Source organism: Arachis hypogaea, chromosome 5 (genome assembly GCF_003086295.3).
Source record: "Arachis hypogaea cultivar Tifrunner chromosome 5, arahy.Tifrunner.gnm2.J5K5, whole genome shotgun sequence".
Lineage (NCBI taxonomy): Eukaryota > Viridiplantae > Streptophyta > Magnoliopsida > Fabales > Fabaceae > Arachis > Arachis hypogaea.
The window spans coordinates 101,254,396-101,272,438 of record NC_092040.1 but is presented as its reverse complement, the minus strand read 5'-3'; the positions used below and the strand labels follow the sequence as shown (position 1 = coordinate 101,272,438).

General features: G+C 42.5%; 2 protein-coding genes and 1 non-coding gene across 3 annotated transcripts; 1 reads left to right on the top strand and 2 right to left on the bottom strand.

The window, feature by feature from the left end:
- Positions 1 to 564: 564 nt before the first annotated feature.
- LOC112804316 (small nucleolar RNA R71) lies at positions 565 to 668 on the bottom strand. The gene has a single exon (XR_003202928.1). It is a non-coding gene; the product is annotated as a small nucleolar RNA R71 (small nucleolar RNA).
- An 8,563-nt stretch (positions 669 to 9,231) lies between these two features.
- On the bottom strand, positions 9,232 to 10,562 carry LOC140173258 (uncharacterized). Its single transcript, XM_072196067.1, has 4 exons — positions 10,087 to 10,562; positions 9,717 to 9,991; positions 9,516 to 9,639; positions 9,232 to 9,427 (listed from the first exon to the last, which is right to left on the bottom strand). Exons 1-4 carry the CDS (start codon positions 10,560 to 10,562, stop codon positions 9,232 to 9,234), a joined length of 1,071 nt encoding a protein of 356 aa, XP_072052168.1.
- Positions 10,563 to 13,224: 2,662 nt separating this feature from the next.
- On the top strand, positions 13,225 to 16,083 carry LOC112799809 (glutathione gamma-glutamylcysteinyltransferase 1-like). The gene is made up of 6 exons (XM_025841825.3): positions 13,225 to 13,409; positions 13,650 to 13,806; positions 14,894 to 15,132; positions 15,267 to 15,430; positions 15,516 to 15,567; positions 15,767 to 16,083. The coding sequence occupies exons 1-6, from the start codon at positions 13,338 to 13,340 to the stop codon at positions 15,779 to 15,781; spliced, it is 699 nt and encodes a 232-aa protein (XP_025697610.1). The 5' UTR covers positions 13,225 to 13,337; the 3' UTR covers positions 15,782 to 16,083.
- Positions 16,084 to 18,043: the final 1,960 nt, after the last annotated feature.

The following is an 18,043-nucleotide window of genomic DNA, read 5'->3' as shown; positions in this document are numbered from 1 at the left end:
TTCTTTTCTTGTTTTCTTCTCTTTCATATGAGCAGGAACAGGGAAAAAGGCACTCTTGTTGAAATTGATCCAGAACCTGAAAGGACTCTGAAGAGAAAATTAAGAGAAGCTAAATTACAACAATCCAGAAACAACCTTTCAGAAATTTTCGAACAAGAGAAGGACATGGCAGCCGAAAATAATAATAATAATGCAAGGAGAATGCTTGGTGACTTCACAAAGCCAACGTCCAAGTTTGATGGAAGAAGCATCTCCATTCCTGCCATTGGAGCCAATAACTTTGAGCTTAAGCCTCAACTAGTTGCATTAATGCAACAAAACTGCAAGTTTTATGGACTTCCATCTGAAGATCCTTATCAGTTTTTAACTGAGTTCTTGCAGATCTGTGAGACTGTAAAGACGAATGGAGTTGATCCTGAAGTCTACAGACTCATGCTTTTCCCTTTTGCTGTAAGAGACAGAGCTAGAATATAGTTGGATTCACAACCTAAGGATAGCCTGGACTCTTGGGATAAGCTGGTCACTGCCTTCTTGGATAAATTCTTTCCTCCTCAAAAGCTGAGCAAGCTGAGAGTGGATGTTCAAACCTTCAAACAAAAAGATGGTGAATCCCTCTATGAAGCTTGGGAAAGATATAAGCAGTTGACCAAAAGATGTCCATCTGACATGTTTTCAGAATGGACCCTATTAGATATATTCTATTATGGTCTCTCTGAATTTTCGAAAATGTCATTGGACCATTCTGCAGGTGGATCTATTCACCTGAAGAAAACGCCTGAAGAGGCTCAAGAACTCATTGACATGGTTGCAAACAACCAATTCATGTACACCTCTGAGAGGAATTCCGTGAATAATGGAATACCTCAGAAAAAAGAAGTTCTTGAAATTGATGCTCTGAATGCCATATTGGCTCAGAACAAAGTGTTGACTCAACAGGTCAACATGATCTCTCAAAATCTGAATGGGCTGCAACATGCATCCAACAACACTAGAGAGGCAGCTTCTGAAGAAGCTTATGATCCTGAGAACCCTGCCATGGCAGAGGTTAATTATATGGGTGAACCTTATGGAAACACCTATAATCCATCATGGAGAAATCATCCAAATTTCTCCTGGAAGGATCAACAAAAGCCTCAACAAGGCTTTAACAATGGTGGATGCAATAGGCTAAGCAATAGCAAGCCATATCCATCATCTTCTCAGCAACAGACAGAGAATTCTGAACAAAACACTTCTAATTTAGCCAATATTGTCTCTGATCTGTCAAAGGCCACTTTCAGTTTCATGAATGAAACAAAATCCTCCATCAGAAATTTGGAGGCACAAGTGGGCCAGCTGAGTAAGAAAGTCATTGAAACTCCTCCCAGTATTCTCCCAAGCAATACAGAAGAAAATCCAAAAGGAGAGTGCAAGGCCATTGATGTGATCAATGTGGCCGAATGCACAAGGGAGGAGGAGGACGAAAATCCTAGTGAGGAAGACCTCCTGGGACGTCCCTCAAGCAAGAAGGAGTTTTCCATTAAGGATCCAAGGGAATCTGAGGCCCATACAGAGACCATAGAGATTCCATTAAATCTCTTTCTGCCATTCATGAGCTCTGAAGACTATTCTTCCTCTGAAGAGGATGAAGATGTGACTGGAGAGCAAGTTGCTCAATATTTAGGAGCTATCATGAAGTTGAATGCCAAGCTGTTTGGTAATGAGACTTGGGAAAGTGAACCTCCCTTGCTCATTAGTGAACTAGATACTTGGATTCAGAAAACTCTACCTCAAAAGAAACAAGATCCTGGCAAGTTCTTAATACCTTGTACCATTGGCACCATGAGCTTTTTCAAAGCTCTATGTGATCTAGGGTCAGGGATAAATTTTATGCCACTCTCTGTAATGGAGAAGTTAGGGATCATTGAGGTACAACCTGCCTTGTTCTCATTGCAATTGGCAGATAAGTCATTGAGACAAGCTTATGGAATAGTAGAGGACGTTCTAGTAAAGGTTGAAGGCCTTTACATCCCTGCTGATTTCATAATCTTAGACACTAGGAAGGAAAAGGATGATTGCATCATCCTTGGAAGACCTTTCCTAGCCACAGCAGGAGCTGTGATAGATGTCAACAGAGGTGAATTAGTCCTTCAATTGAATGGGGACTACCTTGTGTTTAAGGCACATGGCCATCCCTCTGTGACAAAAGAGAGTAAGCATGAAGAACTTCTCTCAGTTCAGAGTCAAGAAGAACCCACACAGTCAAACTCTAAGTTTGGTGTTGTGAGGCCACAATCAAACTCTAAGTTTGGTGTTAAGACCCCATATCCAAACTCTAAGTTTGGTGTTGGGACTACACTAACATTGACCTGATCACCTTGTGGCTCCATGAGAGCCACTGTCAAGCTATTGACATTAAAGAAGCGCTTGTTGGGAGGCAACCCAAGTTTATTTATCTAATTTTTATTATATTGTTATTTTGTGTTTTATTAGGTACATGATCATGAGGAGTCACGAAAAAATCAAAAAATTAAAAACAGAGTCAAAAACAGAAGAAAAACATTTTTCACCCTGGAGGACGCACGGGCTGGCGTTCAACGCCAGTAAGGTGCATCTGGCCGGCGTTCAACGCCAGAACAGAGCACCATTCTGGCGCTGAACGCCAGAAACAAGCAACATCCTGGCGCTGAATGCCAGGAATGTGCCCAGAGAGGAAAAACTGGCGCTGAACGCCAGTAACAAGCATGAAACTGGCGTTCAACGCCAGAAACATGCTTTACATGGGCGTTGAACGCCCATAACGTGCACCAATGGGCGTTTAAACGCCAGAATGGTGTGCCAAGGCAATTTACATGCCTATTTGGTGCAGGGATGGAATTCCTTGACACCTCAGGACCTGTGGACCCCACAGGATCATCTCAGGATCTGTGGACCTCACAGGATCCCCACCTACCTCGCCCTCTCTCTTTCCATTCATGGTCATTCCTTCTATTTTTCATTCACCACCTACATCTATCCACTCTTCCCCATACACCCCACCTACCTTTACAATTCAACTTCTCTTTCCCACCCAATCCCACCCATATAGCCGAATCCATCTCCCCTCACTCACCTCCATTTTCTTCTTCTTCTTCTTCCTCTCTTCTTTCTTCTCTTGCTCGAGGACGAGCAATATTTTAAGTTTGGTGTGGTAAAAGCATAGCTTTTTTGCTTTTCCATTACCATTAATGGCACCTAAGGCCAGAGAAACCTCAAAGGGAAGACAAAAGCTTCCACCTCTGAGTCTTGGGAGATGGAAAGACTATAAGCCGTCATAGCTCAGTGGTAGAACATGTGGCTGCAAATCAAGAGATCCCTGAGATACCTCAGGGAATAAGTTATCCTCCACACAAATATTGGAAGCAACTAAGGGTAGAAACACCAAAATTACTAGGAATCATTCAACAGAAGCAAGGAAGAGACATAGAGGAGCTCAAAAAGCACCATTGGACCTTCAAGAAGGCGCCACCCTCACTCAGGTGGATTCATTCCTTGTTCTTTATTTCTTTCTGTTTTCGGTTTTTAATGTTGTGTTTATCTATGTTTTGTGTCTCTACTTCATGATCATTAGTATGTAACCATGCCTTAAAGCTATGAATAAAATCCATTAATCCTTCACCTCTCTTAAATGAAAAATGTTTTAATTCAAAAGAACAAGAAGTACATGAATTTCGAATTTATCCTTGAATTTAATTTAATTATATTGATGTGGTGGCAATACTTTTTGTTTTCTGAATGAATGCTTGAACAGTGCATATTTTTGATCTTGTTGTTTATGAGTGTTAAAATTGTTGGCTCTTGAAAGAATGATGAACAAAGAGAAATGTTATTGATGATCTGAAAAATCATGAAATTGATTCTTGAAGCAAGAAAAAGCAGTGAAAAAGGAAGCTTGCGGAAAAAAAAAAGTGGCGAAAAAAAATAGAAAGAAAAAGAAGGAGCAGTAGAAAAAGCCAATAGCCCTTAAAACCAAAAGGCAAGGGTAAAAAGGATCCAAGGCTTTGAGCATCAATGGATAGGAGGGCCCAAGGAAATAAAATCCAGGCCTAAGCGGCTAAATCAAGCTGTCCCTAACCATGTGCTTGTGTCATGAAGGTCCAAGTGAAAAGCTTGAGACTAAGTGGTTAAAGTCGTGATCCAAGGCAAAAGAGTGTGCTTAAGAGCTCTGGACACCACTAACTGGGGACTCTAGCAAAGCTGAGTCACAATCTGAAAAGGTTCACCCAGTTATGTGTCTGTGGCATTGATGTATCCGGTGGTAATACTGGAAAACAAAGTGCTTAGGGCCACGGCCAAGACTCATAAGTAGCTGTATTCAAGAATCAACATGCTTAACTAGGAAAGTCAATAACACTATCCGAAATTCTGAGTTCCCAGAGACGCCAATCACTCTGAACTTCAAAGGAAAAAGTGAGATGCCAAAACTATTCAGAAGCAAAAAGCTACAAGTCCCGCTCATCTAATTAAATTAATATTCATTGATATTCTGGAATTTATAGTATATTCTCTTCTTTTATCCTATTTGATTTTCAGTTGCTTGGGGACAAGCAACAATTTAAGTTTGGTGTTGTGATGAGCGGATAATTTATACGCTTTTTGGCACTGTTTTTATATAGTTTTTAGTAAGTTTGAGCTACTTTTAGGGATGTTTTCATTAGTTTTTATGTTAAATTCACATTTCTGGACTTTACTATGAGTTTGTGTGTTTTTCTGTGATTTCAGGTAAATTCTGGCTGAAATTGAGGGACTTGAGCAAAACTCTGAAGAAGGCTGACAAAAGGACTGCTGATGCTGTTGGAATCTGACCTCCCTGCACTCGAAATGGATTTTCTGGAGCTACAGAACTCCAAATGGCGCGCTCTCAACGGCGTTGAAAAGTAGACATCCAGAGCTTTCCAGCAATATATAATAGTCCATACTTTATTCGGAGATTGACGACGTAACTTGGCGTTGAACGCCAAGTTCATGCTGCTGTCTGGAGTTAAACGCCAGAAAAACGTCACGATCCGGAGTTGAACGCCCAAAACACGTCATAACTCGGAGTTCAACTCCAAGAGAAGCCTCAGCTCGTGGATTAATCAAGCTCAGCCCAAACATACACCAAGTGGGCCCCGGAAGTGGATTTATGCATCAATTACTTACTCATGTAAACCCTAGGAGCTAGTTTATTATAAATAGAACATTTATCTATTGTATTAGATATCTTTGATCACTTTAGGTCTTTGATCATTCGGTCTTGTGACCACATGGGGGCTGGCCATTCGGCCATGCCTGAACCTTTTACTTATGTATTTTCAACGGTGGAGTTTCTGCACACCATAGTTTAAGGGTGTGGAGCTCTGCTGTACCTCAAGTATTAATGCAATTCTATTTTCTTTTATTCAAATCTCTCTTATTCTTATTCCAAGATATTCATTCGTACCCAAGAACATGATGAATGTGATGATAAGTAACCCTCATTATCATTCTCACTTATGAACGCACGTGATTGACAACCACTTCCGTTCTACATGTAACAGAGCTTGAATGTGTATCTCTTAGATTCCCCAACAGAATCTTCGTGGTATAAGCTAGATAGATGGCGGCATTTATGAGGATCCGGAAAGTCTCACCTTGTCTGTGGTATTCCGAGTAGGATCCTGGGAATCCGGAAAGTCTCACCTTGTCTGTGGTATTCCGAGTAGGATTCCGGTAATGAATGACTGTGACGTGCTTCAAACTTGCAAGTGTTGGGCGTTAGTGACAGACGCAAAAGAATCAAGGGGTTCTATTCCAGTAGGCGCAGGAACCAACCAGTGATTAGCCGTGCTGTGACAGAGCGCGTGAGCGTAGTTTTCACTGCGAGGATAGGATGTAGCCATCAACCATGGGTGATGCCTCCAGACGATTAGCCATGCGAGTGACAGCCGCATAGGATCATTTTCCCGAGAGGATTGAAAGTAGCCACCGCAAGTGCTCCCTGGCACGGAGGACTTCTTCCATGGCGGGGATCTTTCTTCGCAGGCGAGGTGGATGTATCGTACCTTGCTCTGGGGAGCCGCCATAGCGAGGAAAGCGGAATTCGCCCTGGCGGGAACGCAGTCGCTAGAGAACAGGCTCGAGTCCTCTGTCCAAGTCAATAATAAATACAAGGTTGAAGTCGAGTCGCTTCAGGAGCGGCTGAAGCTGCTAAGTTTAAAAAGAAGTATAAAGAAACCGTGAAGCAGGGCAAGAACGCCATCTTGATGACCGAGGAGGCCCTCAAAGCTCAAGTAAAGCTGTTGCCTCCTGACTTCAATACCTTGGCCGTTGGAGTTTTCAAGACCATCAGGGATGGCAAGATCGTTGACATGCCGAAGAAGTAGCTTTGCGTCTCTTGTAACAAAGTGTTTGTTTCCCGCTTTGTCAGTAATCACTTTACTTTATGTTCTCTTTCCGTTTTGTTGGTAATAAGCTATTTGCTTTTACTTGTTTACCTTTTCGCTGGTAATTAGTGAAGCCAGGTCGTGGCTTTTATCACTTTAGTAGCCGCACATTGTGGTGTTTGTTACTTTGGTGGTTCCCGGGGTGATTAGTCCCAGTATACCGTGTCGTTATGACGTCGGTTACTCATCGTAGCAATTTAATTAATAATATTAAATGCGAAAAAGAGGTGATGAATAGTAGATGAATAGTATAGGTAAATGGTCCAAACACAAAGTGATAGCAAATATATGACATGGACAGATAATTCAACATAAAATGGTCTTACTAAGTTGGTTAGAGTGGGAGGCCACCTGCTCGGTTGGTGTTCCTTGTCGCCTAGGAATAGAATCTCTTTAAATTGCCCGTGTTCCAGATTCTCGGAACTTCCTTGCCATCCAGCCGTTGTAGCTTGTAAGCGCAATTGCCGAGCACCTCCTTTACTCTGTATGGACCTTCCCAGTTTGCCGCCAGCTTTCCTTCCCCCGGTGTCGGGAAAACAATGTCGTTGCGCTATAGGACCAGGTCGTTCTGCTAAAACTCTCTCTTGAGTACTTTAGCATTGTAGCGCAGGGCCATTCTTTGTTTTAACGCCGTTTCTAACAAGTGGACCATCTCTCTAGCTTCATCCACCAAGTCTTTTTATATGGCCTCCTTGACTCCTCCAAAAAGTAGTCGTGAGCTCGGCTCCCCAATCTCTACGGGTATTATCGCATCTATTCCATAGGTGAGTCGGAAGGGCGTTTCTCCGATAGATGACTGTTAAGTCGTATGGTAGGACTAGAGGACTGAGGCTAACTCATCTGCCCATGCTCCCTTATTCTCATCGAGTCGCTTTTTGAGACCTTGTAGGATGACCTTATTCGCCACTTCAACTTGGTCGTTGGTTTAGGGGTGCTCTACAGACGAGAACATTTGCTTTAGGCCCTGGCCGACGAGAAATTCTCCAAAATTTTTATCGGCAAACTGTGTCCTGTTGTCCGAGATGACGACTTCAGGTATTCCAAATCTGGCTATCACTTGTCTCCACATAAACTTCCGATAGTTGGCCGAGGATATGCTGGCCAACGGCTCAATTTTTACCCACTTTGTGTAATAGTCTATGGCGACGATTAGGTACTTGACTTGCCCAGGTCCAACCGGGAAAGGCCCTAGAAGGTCGACTCCCCATTGCGAGAATGGCCATGAGGCCATCAACAGGCTTAGCTCGGCTGCTGGCGCCCTACGAAAGTTGGCATTCTCCTGGCATCTTCTACATTTCTTTACGAATTCTTTTGAATCCGCTACCATTGAGGGCCAATAGTATCCGGCCCTGACAAGCTTTCTAGCCAAGGCCTTTCCACTGATGTGGTGGCCGCAACATCCCTCGTGGACTTCTCTTAACACATAGTCCGTTTGGTTGGGACGCAGGCATTTCAATAGGGGTTGACTAAGCACTTTCTTGAACAATTGGCCTTGTATTACCATATACTTGGCTTCCTCTCTTCTTAATGCCTTCGCCGTTTTGTCGTCCTCAGGGAGTTTGCCCTTTTCCAAGAAATCAATGATTGGGTTCATCCAGGACGGAGGGTCGGTTGCCTGCGTCACATGCAGGGTCACCGTTGGTTCCTTTACTAAGCCTTGAATTAGAGATTGGTTCCCTATTCCCAGCTTAGTGCTTGCTAGTTTCGATAAGAGGTCTGCTCGGGTGTTCTTCTCTCTTAGTACGTGATGCACCGTGACTTCGTAAAACTCCTCGTTCAGCTTCTTGACCATTTCCAGATATTTCTGCAATAGTGAATCTCTGGCTTGGTATGTCCTATTAATCTGCGATATGACGACCTGAGGGTCACTACACACTTCAATTCTGGCTGCCCCGACCTCTCTTGCCAAGACTAATCCGGCCAGTAAGGCCTCATATTCTGATTGGTTGTTAGACACCGGAAACTCAAACTTCACCGATTACTCGTATACGACTCCGGTTGGGCTTTCCAGGATGATCCCTGCTCCTCCGAACGTCTGGTTGGAGGCTCCATCTACATGGAGCTTCCACCGTGTGCTCGTTTCTTCGAGGAGGCTTCCCGTTACTTCGACCAGGAAGTCAGCCATTGCTTGGGCCTTGATTGCATGCCTGGGTTCGTATTGCAAGTTATACTGACATAGTTCTATTGCTTAGGTCATCATCCTGCCCGCCAAGTCAGGTTTCTGGAGTACTTGCTGAATTGCTTGGTCAGTCTTGATGATTACTTAGTGTCCTTGGAGGTACTGTCGCAGTCTGCAGGAGGAGGTCAGGAGCGCGTACGCTAGCTTCTCCAGCTTACTGTACCTCAGTTCCACCCCTTGCAATGCCTTACTTACAAAGTAGATCGGTTGCTGGATTTTTCCCTCTTCTCGTACTAGGACTGCCGCCAAAGCCTCGTCAGTTATTGCCATGTATAGGTACAACGCTTCTCCACTCTTAGGTTTTCCGAGGACAGGTGGTGTCGAGAGTATCTCCTTGAAGTGCTTGAAGGCCTCTTTACATGCCGGCATCCATTCGAACGCTATCCCCTTTTTCATTAAGTTGAAGAATGGCAGAGCCTTGGCAGCAGAGGCTCTGAGAAAATTGGATAGTGCGGTGAGCCTTCCCGCCAACCTCCAGATGTCTTTTACACATCCCGAGCTTTTCATTTGTAGGATTTCCTCGCATTTCTCCAGGTTGGCCTCCACCCCTCTCTAGGTTATCATGAAGCTTAAGAACTTCCCGACTTCCACGGCAAAAGCGCATTTGAGCGGGTTAAGCCTCATGCCGTGCTACCGTAGAGATGCGAACACAGTCTCCAGATTGCTGATGAGGTCTTCAGCCTTGGTGGTCTTTACCAGAATGTCATCCACATAAACCTCCACCGTCTTGCCGATAAGATCCTTAAATATCTTTTTCATGAGCCTTGGGTTTGTGGCACCCGCATTTTCAATCCAAACAGCATCACCTTGTAGCAGTACGTTCCCCCTGGCGTTATGAATGCCATCTTCTCTTTGTTGGCCAGTGTATCAATATCTGGTTGTAGCCTGAGTATGCGTCCATAAAACACAGATACCGGTACCCCGCGGCCGTGTCAACAAGAGCATCGATATTGGAAAGGGGGAAAGAATCCTTGGGGCACACCTTGTTAAGGTCAGAGTAGTCGACGCACATTCTCCACCTCCCATTGGGCTTCATAACTAGGACCACATTCAACAGTCACATCGAGTAATCCAGTTTCCGGATGAAACCTGCTTCTAGGAGGTTGGCCATTTGCCTGGCACTTTCTCGGCCCTTTCCTTGGACATTTTTCTCCTCCTTTGTGCCACTGGCTTAGCTTTCGTCATTACGCCTAGGTGGTGTGACATGATTTGGGGATCAATCCCCGGCATGTCGGCTGGGGTCCAGGCGAAAAGGTCACCGTTTGCTCGAATCATATCCACCAGCGGTTCCTTTAAATCGTGGGGGAGGTTCTTGTTCATGAAGGTGAAATCACTTTCCGAGTCACTGATCTTGAACTTTTCGAGGTCTCCCTCAGGTTCTGGCCTCGGCCTGTCATCGACTCACACGTCCAGGTCGGCTAAGAAAACCCCGAAAGCTTATTTGGACTTCTTTCTCAAGGAGAGACTGGCGTTGTCGCATGCGACCGCCGTTTCCAAATCTCCCTTATGGATGTAACTGATCCATCATTAGCAACAAACTTCATCATCAGCAGCTTTGTAGAGATCACTGCTCCAAACTTGTTGATAGTCTTTCTTCTCAGGATAATGTTGTAGGCCGTAGAGTCTCTTAAGACCACAAACTCTGCCATTACCGACCTCTTTCCTTGTCTTCCTCCTATGGATACTAGCAAGGAGACTACCCCATCAGGTTTGATGAAGTTGTCGCCCAAGCCGACAACGCCGTGTTGGTGGGTCTTCAGATCGGTGTCCCGGAGGCCCAAGGCATCGAACACATTGCGGAACATTATGTTCGAATCCGCCCCCGTGTCTACTAGGATTCGCTTTACTAGGCCTGCTCCGACTATAGCCGTGATTACCATGGGAAGGTTCTCCGGCAAGTCATCAAACCATTGGTTTTCAGGCTCGAATAATATTGAAGGTATCCTCTTGGAGGGGGACATGTGACTGGACGAGGACACGGCTAAAACCTTGGCATCTTTTCTGCTGGTCGACTTGGATCTAGGAGTCGCGTCTCTCGCGACCACGACATTCACGATAGTGAGACCACGTTCACCGTCCTCCTCGGGCTCTTGTCTCTGCCTCACGGCACGGCTCTTGTCATTGCCAGTTCAGTCACGCTCCCGTCTCCTAGGTTCCCTTATGAGATGGGAAAATTCTGCCAGCTTGCCTTCTAGAATCGCCTGCTCTAAGGCATCTTTCAGGTTAAAGCAGTCTTGGTTTTTGTGGCCGTAGCCCTTATGGTAGTCACAGTAGAGGTTTTTGTTCCCTCTTGTTCTATCATTGAGTTGTCAGGGCTTGGATAAGATGCCCTTGTCGACAATTTGTTGATAGACTTCCATAATCGGGGCTGCCAATAGGGTGTAGTTGGTAAACTTCCCTACCCTGGAAAACGGCTTGAAGGTCTTGGCTGGAGCTCCGTCCTTGGAGTGCTCCTTTGACCATTTTCCGCTGCCGGGCTATCGAGCTTGGTTATAAGCGGCCTACCGCTTGTTGGCCGCCACGACCTGGCTAACTTCTTCATCATTGATATACTTCTGAGCCACGTTTTGGATCTCTTGCATAGTCCATATGGGCTTGGTAGTAAGGTGCTTCCTGAAATCCTCGTTTAATAACCCATTCGTCAGGCATAGGCTGGCCACCGGGTCGGTTAGGCCGTCAATTTCCAAGCACTCGTCATTGAACCTATCCAGGTATTTTCTGGTCGGTTCGCCTGCTCTTTGCGTCACCCCAAGGAGGTTGATCGGGTGTTTCGCCTTTTGCAATACGTGTAGTGAACTAAGCTAGGAAGGCACGTGTGATGTCCGAGAACGTCGCCACAAAGCCTTGCAGGAGGTTGTTGAACCACCGAATTGCAGGCCCTGCCAAGGTGACCGGAAAGGTGCGACATCTCACTTCGTCGCCTACCCCTTTTAAATTCATCTTGGCCTCGAAGGCCGTCAGATGCTCTTATGGGTCTTGGATTCCATCATACCTCATGTCTGTTGGCTTATCGAAGTGCTTCGGTAGGCGGACCTCGAGGATAGAATGATGAAAGGGGGTTGCTCCCATGATTACGGGACGTCGTGTTCTCCTTGGTCTTTCTCTGTTGTCTTCTCAGTTCTCCTCCGCGGCTTGTCTCCTCGTGGGTCGGGTGTAAATCACGGGATCTCGCTGTCTTCTTGGCATCTCCCCGCTTTCTTCTTTATGACTGTCCGATTCTGACTGGGAGTTCGGTGCGCGTCTGGAATACTTCTTCGGGGACTTCTACCCCTCTTTTGTGGAGTTCGGGAGCAATTTTGTTCGGGAGTGGGTTGGTGATGCCCCCGGCTTGCCAGCTCGCGTTCCAGGTTCTGCACCCTGTGTCGTTGTTCCTGCATTATTCTGGCACTGTCATTGCCTGTTCCTCCAAAAGGGCGTCTCTCCTGGGAGCGCGATGATGGCTCGGGTTGCTGTAGAGGGGACCTCGTACGTTCACGGGAGGAAGCCACAGAGGCTACCCTACCGCTTCGGGGCGCCATTTCTCCCCTGCGTTCGGCTCTATTGCCTGCCTCCACAGGACCCATCAGAAAGTCCATTCAGGCCAGTCCCCACAGACGGCGCCAATGTTCGGTTACGCGGATTTCGGACGGGTCGGGGATGTCTCCTGGGTGTGAAGGTGGGGAACAGCCTTGATCTGGATCTGAGGGGCGAGATGCGTGCGTAGCAGACTTCCCGAGCTCTTCGAGGGATAAGGGGGGTGCCACCTGCAATGACACTCTGACGCCCAAGTCAAAAGGTATCTAGGTGGATGGAGTGTAAGGTGATGATGATGTACCTTGGGGAGGGGTAGGGCCCTCCCCATTATACCCTGTCAGTGGGGTGGGTCCCATGAGGATAGGTCCACCTTCTTAGAACTTTCCTAACTCCAGCTGTCAGGTAGCTGACTCCCTGGAGGAGAAGTGTTCAGGTCAGGGTCCGGGCGTGTGGTGCCCTGCTGAACGTCCGCTTGGATTGGGTTAGATCGTATGCTAGGCCGGATCGGCTAGGAGGTCAGCTGGACCAAGCCGCAACATAATATAAAATTATCATTTAGACATTCTTCCTAATATTTGAAAAACAAAGTGAGAACTAGCAAAAATAAACTCTTTCCTTTATAATTATAACAACGAAGAAATAATAATAATAATAACCGCCGAAAAAACAAAAGAAAATTGGCCTTAAGAAAAAAAAATGCTGGATAGAATTTTGAAGGATACGAGCGTCTAGTATCTTTGAAGGCTGGCAAATGTATGTGCTCTGGGTTTTAGATTTGTCTGGATTGTAGTGTAATTGTGCGATGATTTGTGAGAAACCTCTATAAAGGGGAATAAAAAATCAAATCAATCCATTCTAAATAGTAAATCTTATAGAATAATAATCTTCCCAATCCAAGACAAATCTCTATGCAATAAATCTAAATCAAATACAAATATAATCATAAATATGCCCAATTGGAAATCAATCAGTGTGTTTTACTATAGAGTGTTTTTGAATTATCTTCTAATCTTGTTACGGATTCAAACTCCGACTATTATGGCCCAACAACGACATGACCCAAAACTCAACTCATTTTTATGATGTGCTTTCGCCTTTCTGCCTCTGGCCATAATTTCAAATATGGATATTCATATTCTAACCGTTTTTTGTTTTTAAAGAAAAACTGATTTTCTTCTTCCAACAGCTTCCTCCATTCACCTTCACTGCCGCCAGAGAACATAATGGTTAAAGGATTTTACAAACGAGTTCTTCCCTCGCCTTCTGCGGTTGATTTCGTTTCCAGCAATGGCAAGGTCAATACTTGCTTCAAACCATTCTCTATCACTCTTAATGCCAATTTATTGATGCATCATGTGCTTGTACAATTATAAGCGTATAGGTATATATATGTATTATAATTACTATTTAGCTTCTTTATAATTTATATAGCAAATACCTGGTTATAATCATGGTTTCTTTGAAACTTTCCTCTCTTGTACTTATTACTTTCTATGTAATTTATCTTACTTTATTTTTCCTTTTTTGAAGGATAGAAACTTTTCCTTGAAGCATTTCAAAATGGAACTATGCAAGGCTTCAATAGTTTGATTTCCTATTTCCAAACACAAAGTGAGCTTACTTATTGTGGTCTCGCTAGTCTATCGATGGTCTTGAATGCTCTTGCCATCGACCCTGGAAGGAAATGGAAAGGTTAGTTTGCCTCCATCAATGTAATTATATATCTTTCCTTTATTCGGCAAACTGAGAGACAGAAATTAGATCTTTTGTATTGTTTGATGTAGAGTGCACTGAATTACGTTTTAATATTCTATTTAGTTTAGAATAAAAATAAAAATTGAAATATATGAAGTTACTAAAATACTCTCGCCGACTGTCCTGCCGTTTCGCAGCTTTGGTTTGTCCCCCTTTTTAGGGGAAAGGAGGGAAGAGTTGGATAATAAAAAGTTAGATAAGGATATTTTTAAAAAGGGAAAGTATAGGGGAGTCAATGACTTAAGCGTATAATGTGTACAATTGAGGTTTACGAAGTATTAGAGATATAATCATTAGTGTTACATTGTCCTATTAAGTTACGTTTTTGGGATGAGTGGTTTCATGATATGATATTAGAGTTCTAGATCCGAAAGGTCAAGAGTTCGATCTTTGGTGAACCCTAAAATCAGCTTAAATTTTTTAGATGAGTAGTTTTATGATATGAGATGTTTATTTATCCTGGTATCCGATGGTTATTCTGAATAGTATAGGTGAGCACTACCCTTTTAAAAATAAATATTATTAAAGTTTTCTGATAATATTGTAGAAATTAAAATTTTGTATTTTGAAATTGAGATATTAATTACAGTTTTTGACTACCAAATACAATACTAGACTGAATCCTAGCCCTCAGTTCCACTACTCTTAGTAGCCTAATATCTCCTATTACAGTTTAATTTGTATGCAATGATAATGCTTAAAAGCAAAAGAATAAAATAATAGAAAAAGAATAAAAAGAATCACTAGACAACTAACCATCCATATAATACCTGTCAACTAAAATATGTAACTTACTTTACTACTTATACTACTTTGAATGCCGCAAACAGAGACATGTTTCTGGATGAAAAATGTTGAACCATCTATGTGGATGCATCAAAATTGATCTATGTATATATTGTAAACTTTTTAATATCTGCGTTTCTGATTTGTAGTTAGATTTCAAATGATGAAATCTAATCAATCTTGGTTTTCCACTTCTACTATTCAATATATTTGCCTTTGGAAAATTTTATTTGTGTAGGACCTTGGAGATGGTTTGATGAATCAATGTTAGATTCTTGTGTACCTTTGGAAAAGGTAAAAGCTAACGGCATCTCATTTGAGAAACTAGTATCAATAGCTCATTGTGCTGGAGCAAAAGCTGAACCCTTTCGTGCAAGCCATAGCACTATCGATGATTTTCGCAAATACGTCACCAAATGTTCAACTTCTGATGAATGTCATGTAATCGTATCATACTACAGAGCTGCTCTGAAACAAGTATGCTGATGGTTTTTGAAATTGTCCTTCCAAATTTTATCATAATTGGACCTGTTTGCTTGATGATTGAATCTGTTTTGGGGAACAACTAAGACAATGTTGGTGCATACATTTTATTGTAATGAACACTGCAGACCGGAGCTGGGCACTATTCTCCTATCGGAGGCTATCATGTTGGCAAGGACATGGTACTTATTTTGGATGTTGCGCGGTTTAAGTATCCTCCCCATTGGGTTCCACTTGCACTTCTTTGGGAAGGCATGAACTATATTGTTGAATCCACTGGACAAACAAGGGGGTAATTCTTCACTCATATTTATTCTTTAAATTTTATATCTATATAGATGGTTTAATTATTAATTTTTTCTAATTGTTCTCTTTAGGTTCTTGCTTATATCAAGGCCTCACACCAAACTCGACATGCTTAATTTTCTGGTATTGTTATTTCCTTCATATATCAACCCAAAAGAAGTTGTTTTATCCTATAAAAAATATGGATATAGAATTGTTTGATAATTTTTTGTCGTCATATTCAATGATAATACAATTCAGATACTTTCCTTTATGTGATAATCTTTCATCTTTCAGTTTATATGAAACTACTAATTGTGTTGTTTGGTTTTTTTGGAACCAGGATTCAAATTCTTAACGGATGATGTTTCTCTTCTATTACAATCAGAAGATGTGAAAGAATTCATTATGGTTGTTTCACGTGTGGTGAAACTTAGTTCAGACAAGGGATGGCTATGGCCCCAAACTTTTATTAAAAAAATTAGTAATACTTTTTTAAAAAATAAAAAATAGTTCAGTTGGTTCAAATATTTTATTATGACTTAAAATACCAAAGTTTAATCTTCATCTCTTGTTTTTATTGCACAATAATTTTTAGTTTTAAACATTCAAAATATATTAGATTTGGAATGAATTGAGTGTATTTGTATTTCGCAGCTCTCTATTCAATAAGCAACACTCCCTTTACCTTTGAGTTCAAATATAAAAAATTAGGTATTTTTTATTTATGTAATTTAATATTATTTTATATTTTACCGTTTATTTAATTTAATTTTTTATATGATAAAAAATATTAGAATATTCAATAAGTATTGATATTATTGTATGTGTATAAATTGATAAAAAAATTCAATAAATATTATAAATTTTAATATTTGTCCTTCTAATTTCTTTTTTACATATTTTATTGTATATATATTCAAATTTTTATATAAAATAGTCATAAAAAAAGAGTTGATGATGCATTTTTTAAGAGGAAGGCTAATATTCAAAAAGTAAAACATATAACTTTTATAATATCAACATTTGTAGATAGTTCTTCTACTTTAATGAATTACGAAGAAAGTAAGATACAACCTTCAAAAGTTTAAAGAGTTACATCTGATGAGTTTGACCTTAATTCTTTAGAACGATACCCTGAAAAATGGTTTTAAATTTGACAATATTACCCAAATCAGAAAGATGAGGTTAGACGAGCTTATCTTAAATGAGATTCATATCAAAAGCATCTTGACAATTATCTTCTATCTGGCGCACCCCCAAAATTTCGTTTCAAGCTCCGCCACTAAGCCACACCACTTCTATCTAATTTTGAGGAATTCATCAAGTGATTGCAAAGATGAAAAAACAAGACGGCAGGGTTGAAGTATTAGCACAAGGAGAAAGCAGGGCTTGTTATTAAGATTTGGGGATACTTACCCCGATGATATTGAAAACAGCATTATAGATTATTAGATGATTTGATATGTTTGACCAAATATGTTTGACTAATTATCTAAAAGTTTATAATGTCATCTTCGTATAAAGATGTCATTATAGGAGTATCCACCTTGAATATTTTCTTTAAGAGGTGGAAAAACTCTTGTGATAACAGCATTGTGGACTATTAGATGATTTAATATATTTGACTAACCATCTAAAGATTTACAATATTATTTTCATGTGAAAATGGTCACCATATGAATATTTTTCTTAAGAGGTGGATACTCCCCTGTTAATATCTTCACATAAAAATAGAATTATAAATTATTAGATAATTTGATATATTTGACCAAATATGTTTGACTTCTATATTATTCATCTAACTTAAATATTCATACACTTATGTTACGGAACGTTGAGTCCAGCCTACTAGCCGTCGGGTCGGGGCACCACCCCTGACCCAGGCCCAAAGCACCCCTCACAAAAGAGAGTCCGACGGGTCGAGCCCTAGAACGCCCGACCCAGGGCATACCCAACTTACCATTCGTACGGCCTAGGACACCAGTCGGGCTGGTACCTTCAGATCATGACCCGAAACCCCGACCCGGGGTCCGGAACGACCTGCCCTTCCCACGTGGATTACGATAGCTCGTGGAAGCTTCTTGGGCAGTGGGCTAGGTCATTCTCAGGGTCCGCCCCACACAGTATAAAAGGGGAGAGGTCAGCTCTCCCCCCAAGGTACGTAACACTCTTACCTAATTCGACTATCACATCGTACGGACGCTGACTTGATCGTTGGAGTGTCCTTGCAGGTGGCTACCACCATGCTTCACACCGCCTTCGGCGTCATCAGCTCGCATCTTTGTCTTCACTCCACGTCAGCTCAGGGTCTCACCCGCTCCCCTACTCATCACCACCCGACCCGTCGAGTACCCGAGATCATCAGGTAACGAACATTGGCGCCATCTGTGGGGACCCTGTGGACATGGAGTGACTTCCTACGTCGCAGGAGCTTCGCGAAGGAGGAGGGGCTTGTCTGAGTAGGGCGAGTTCGACGGCTCATACCACCGATTTACACCAAAACCCCCGAAAGGCATCCCTAACGGGGGGACAGGAGCCGATGGCGCCAAGATCATGCAGGAACTCAGACACAGAGTACAAAACCTAGAATGGGAGCTGGCAGCGAGGAGCCGATCCC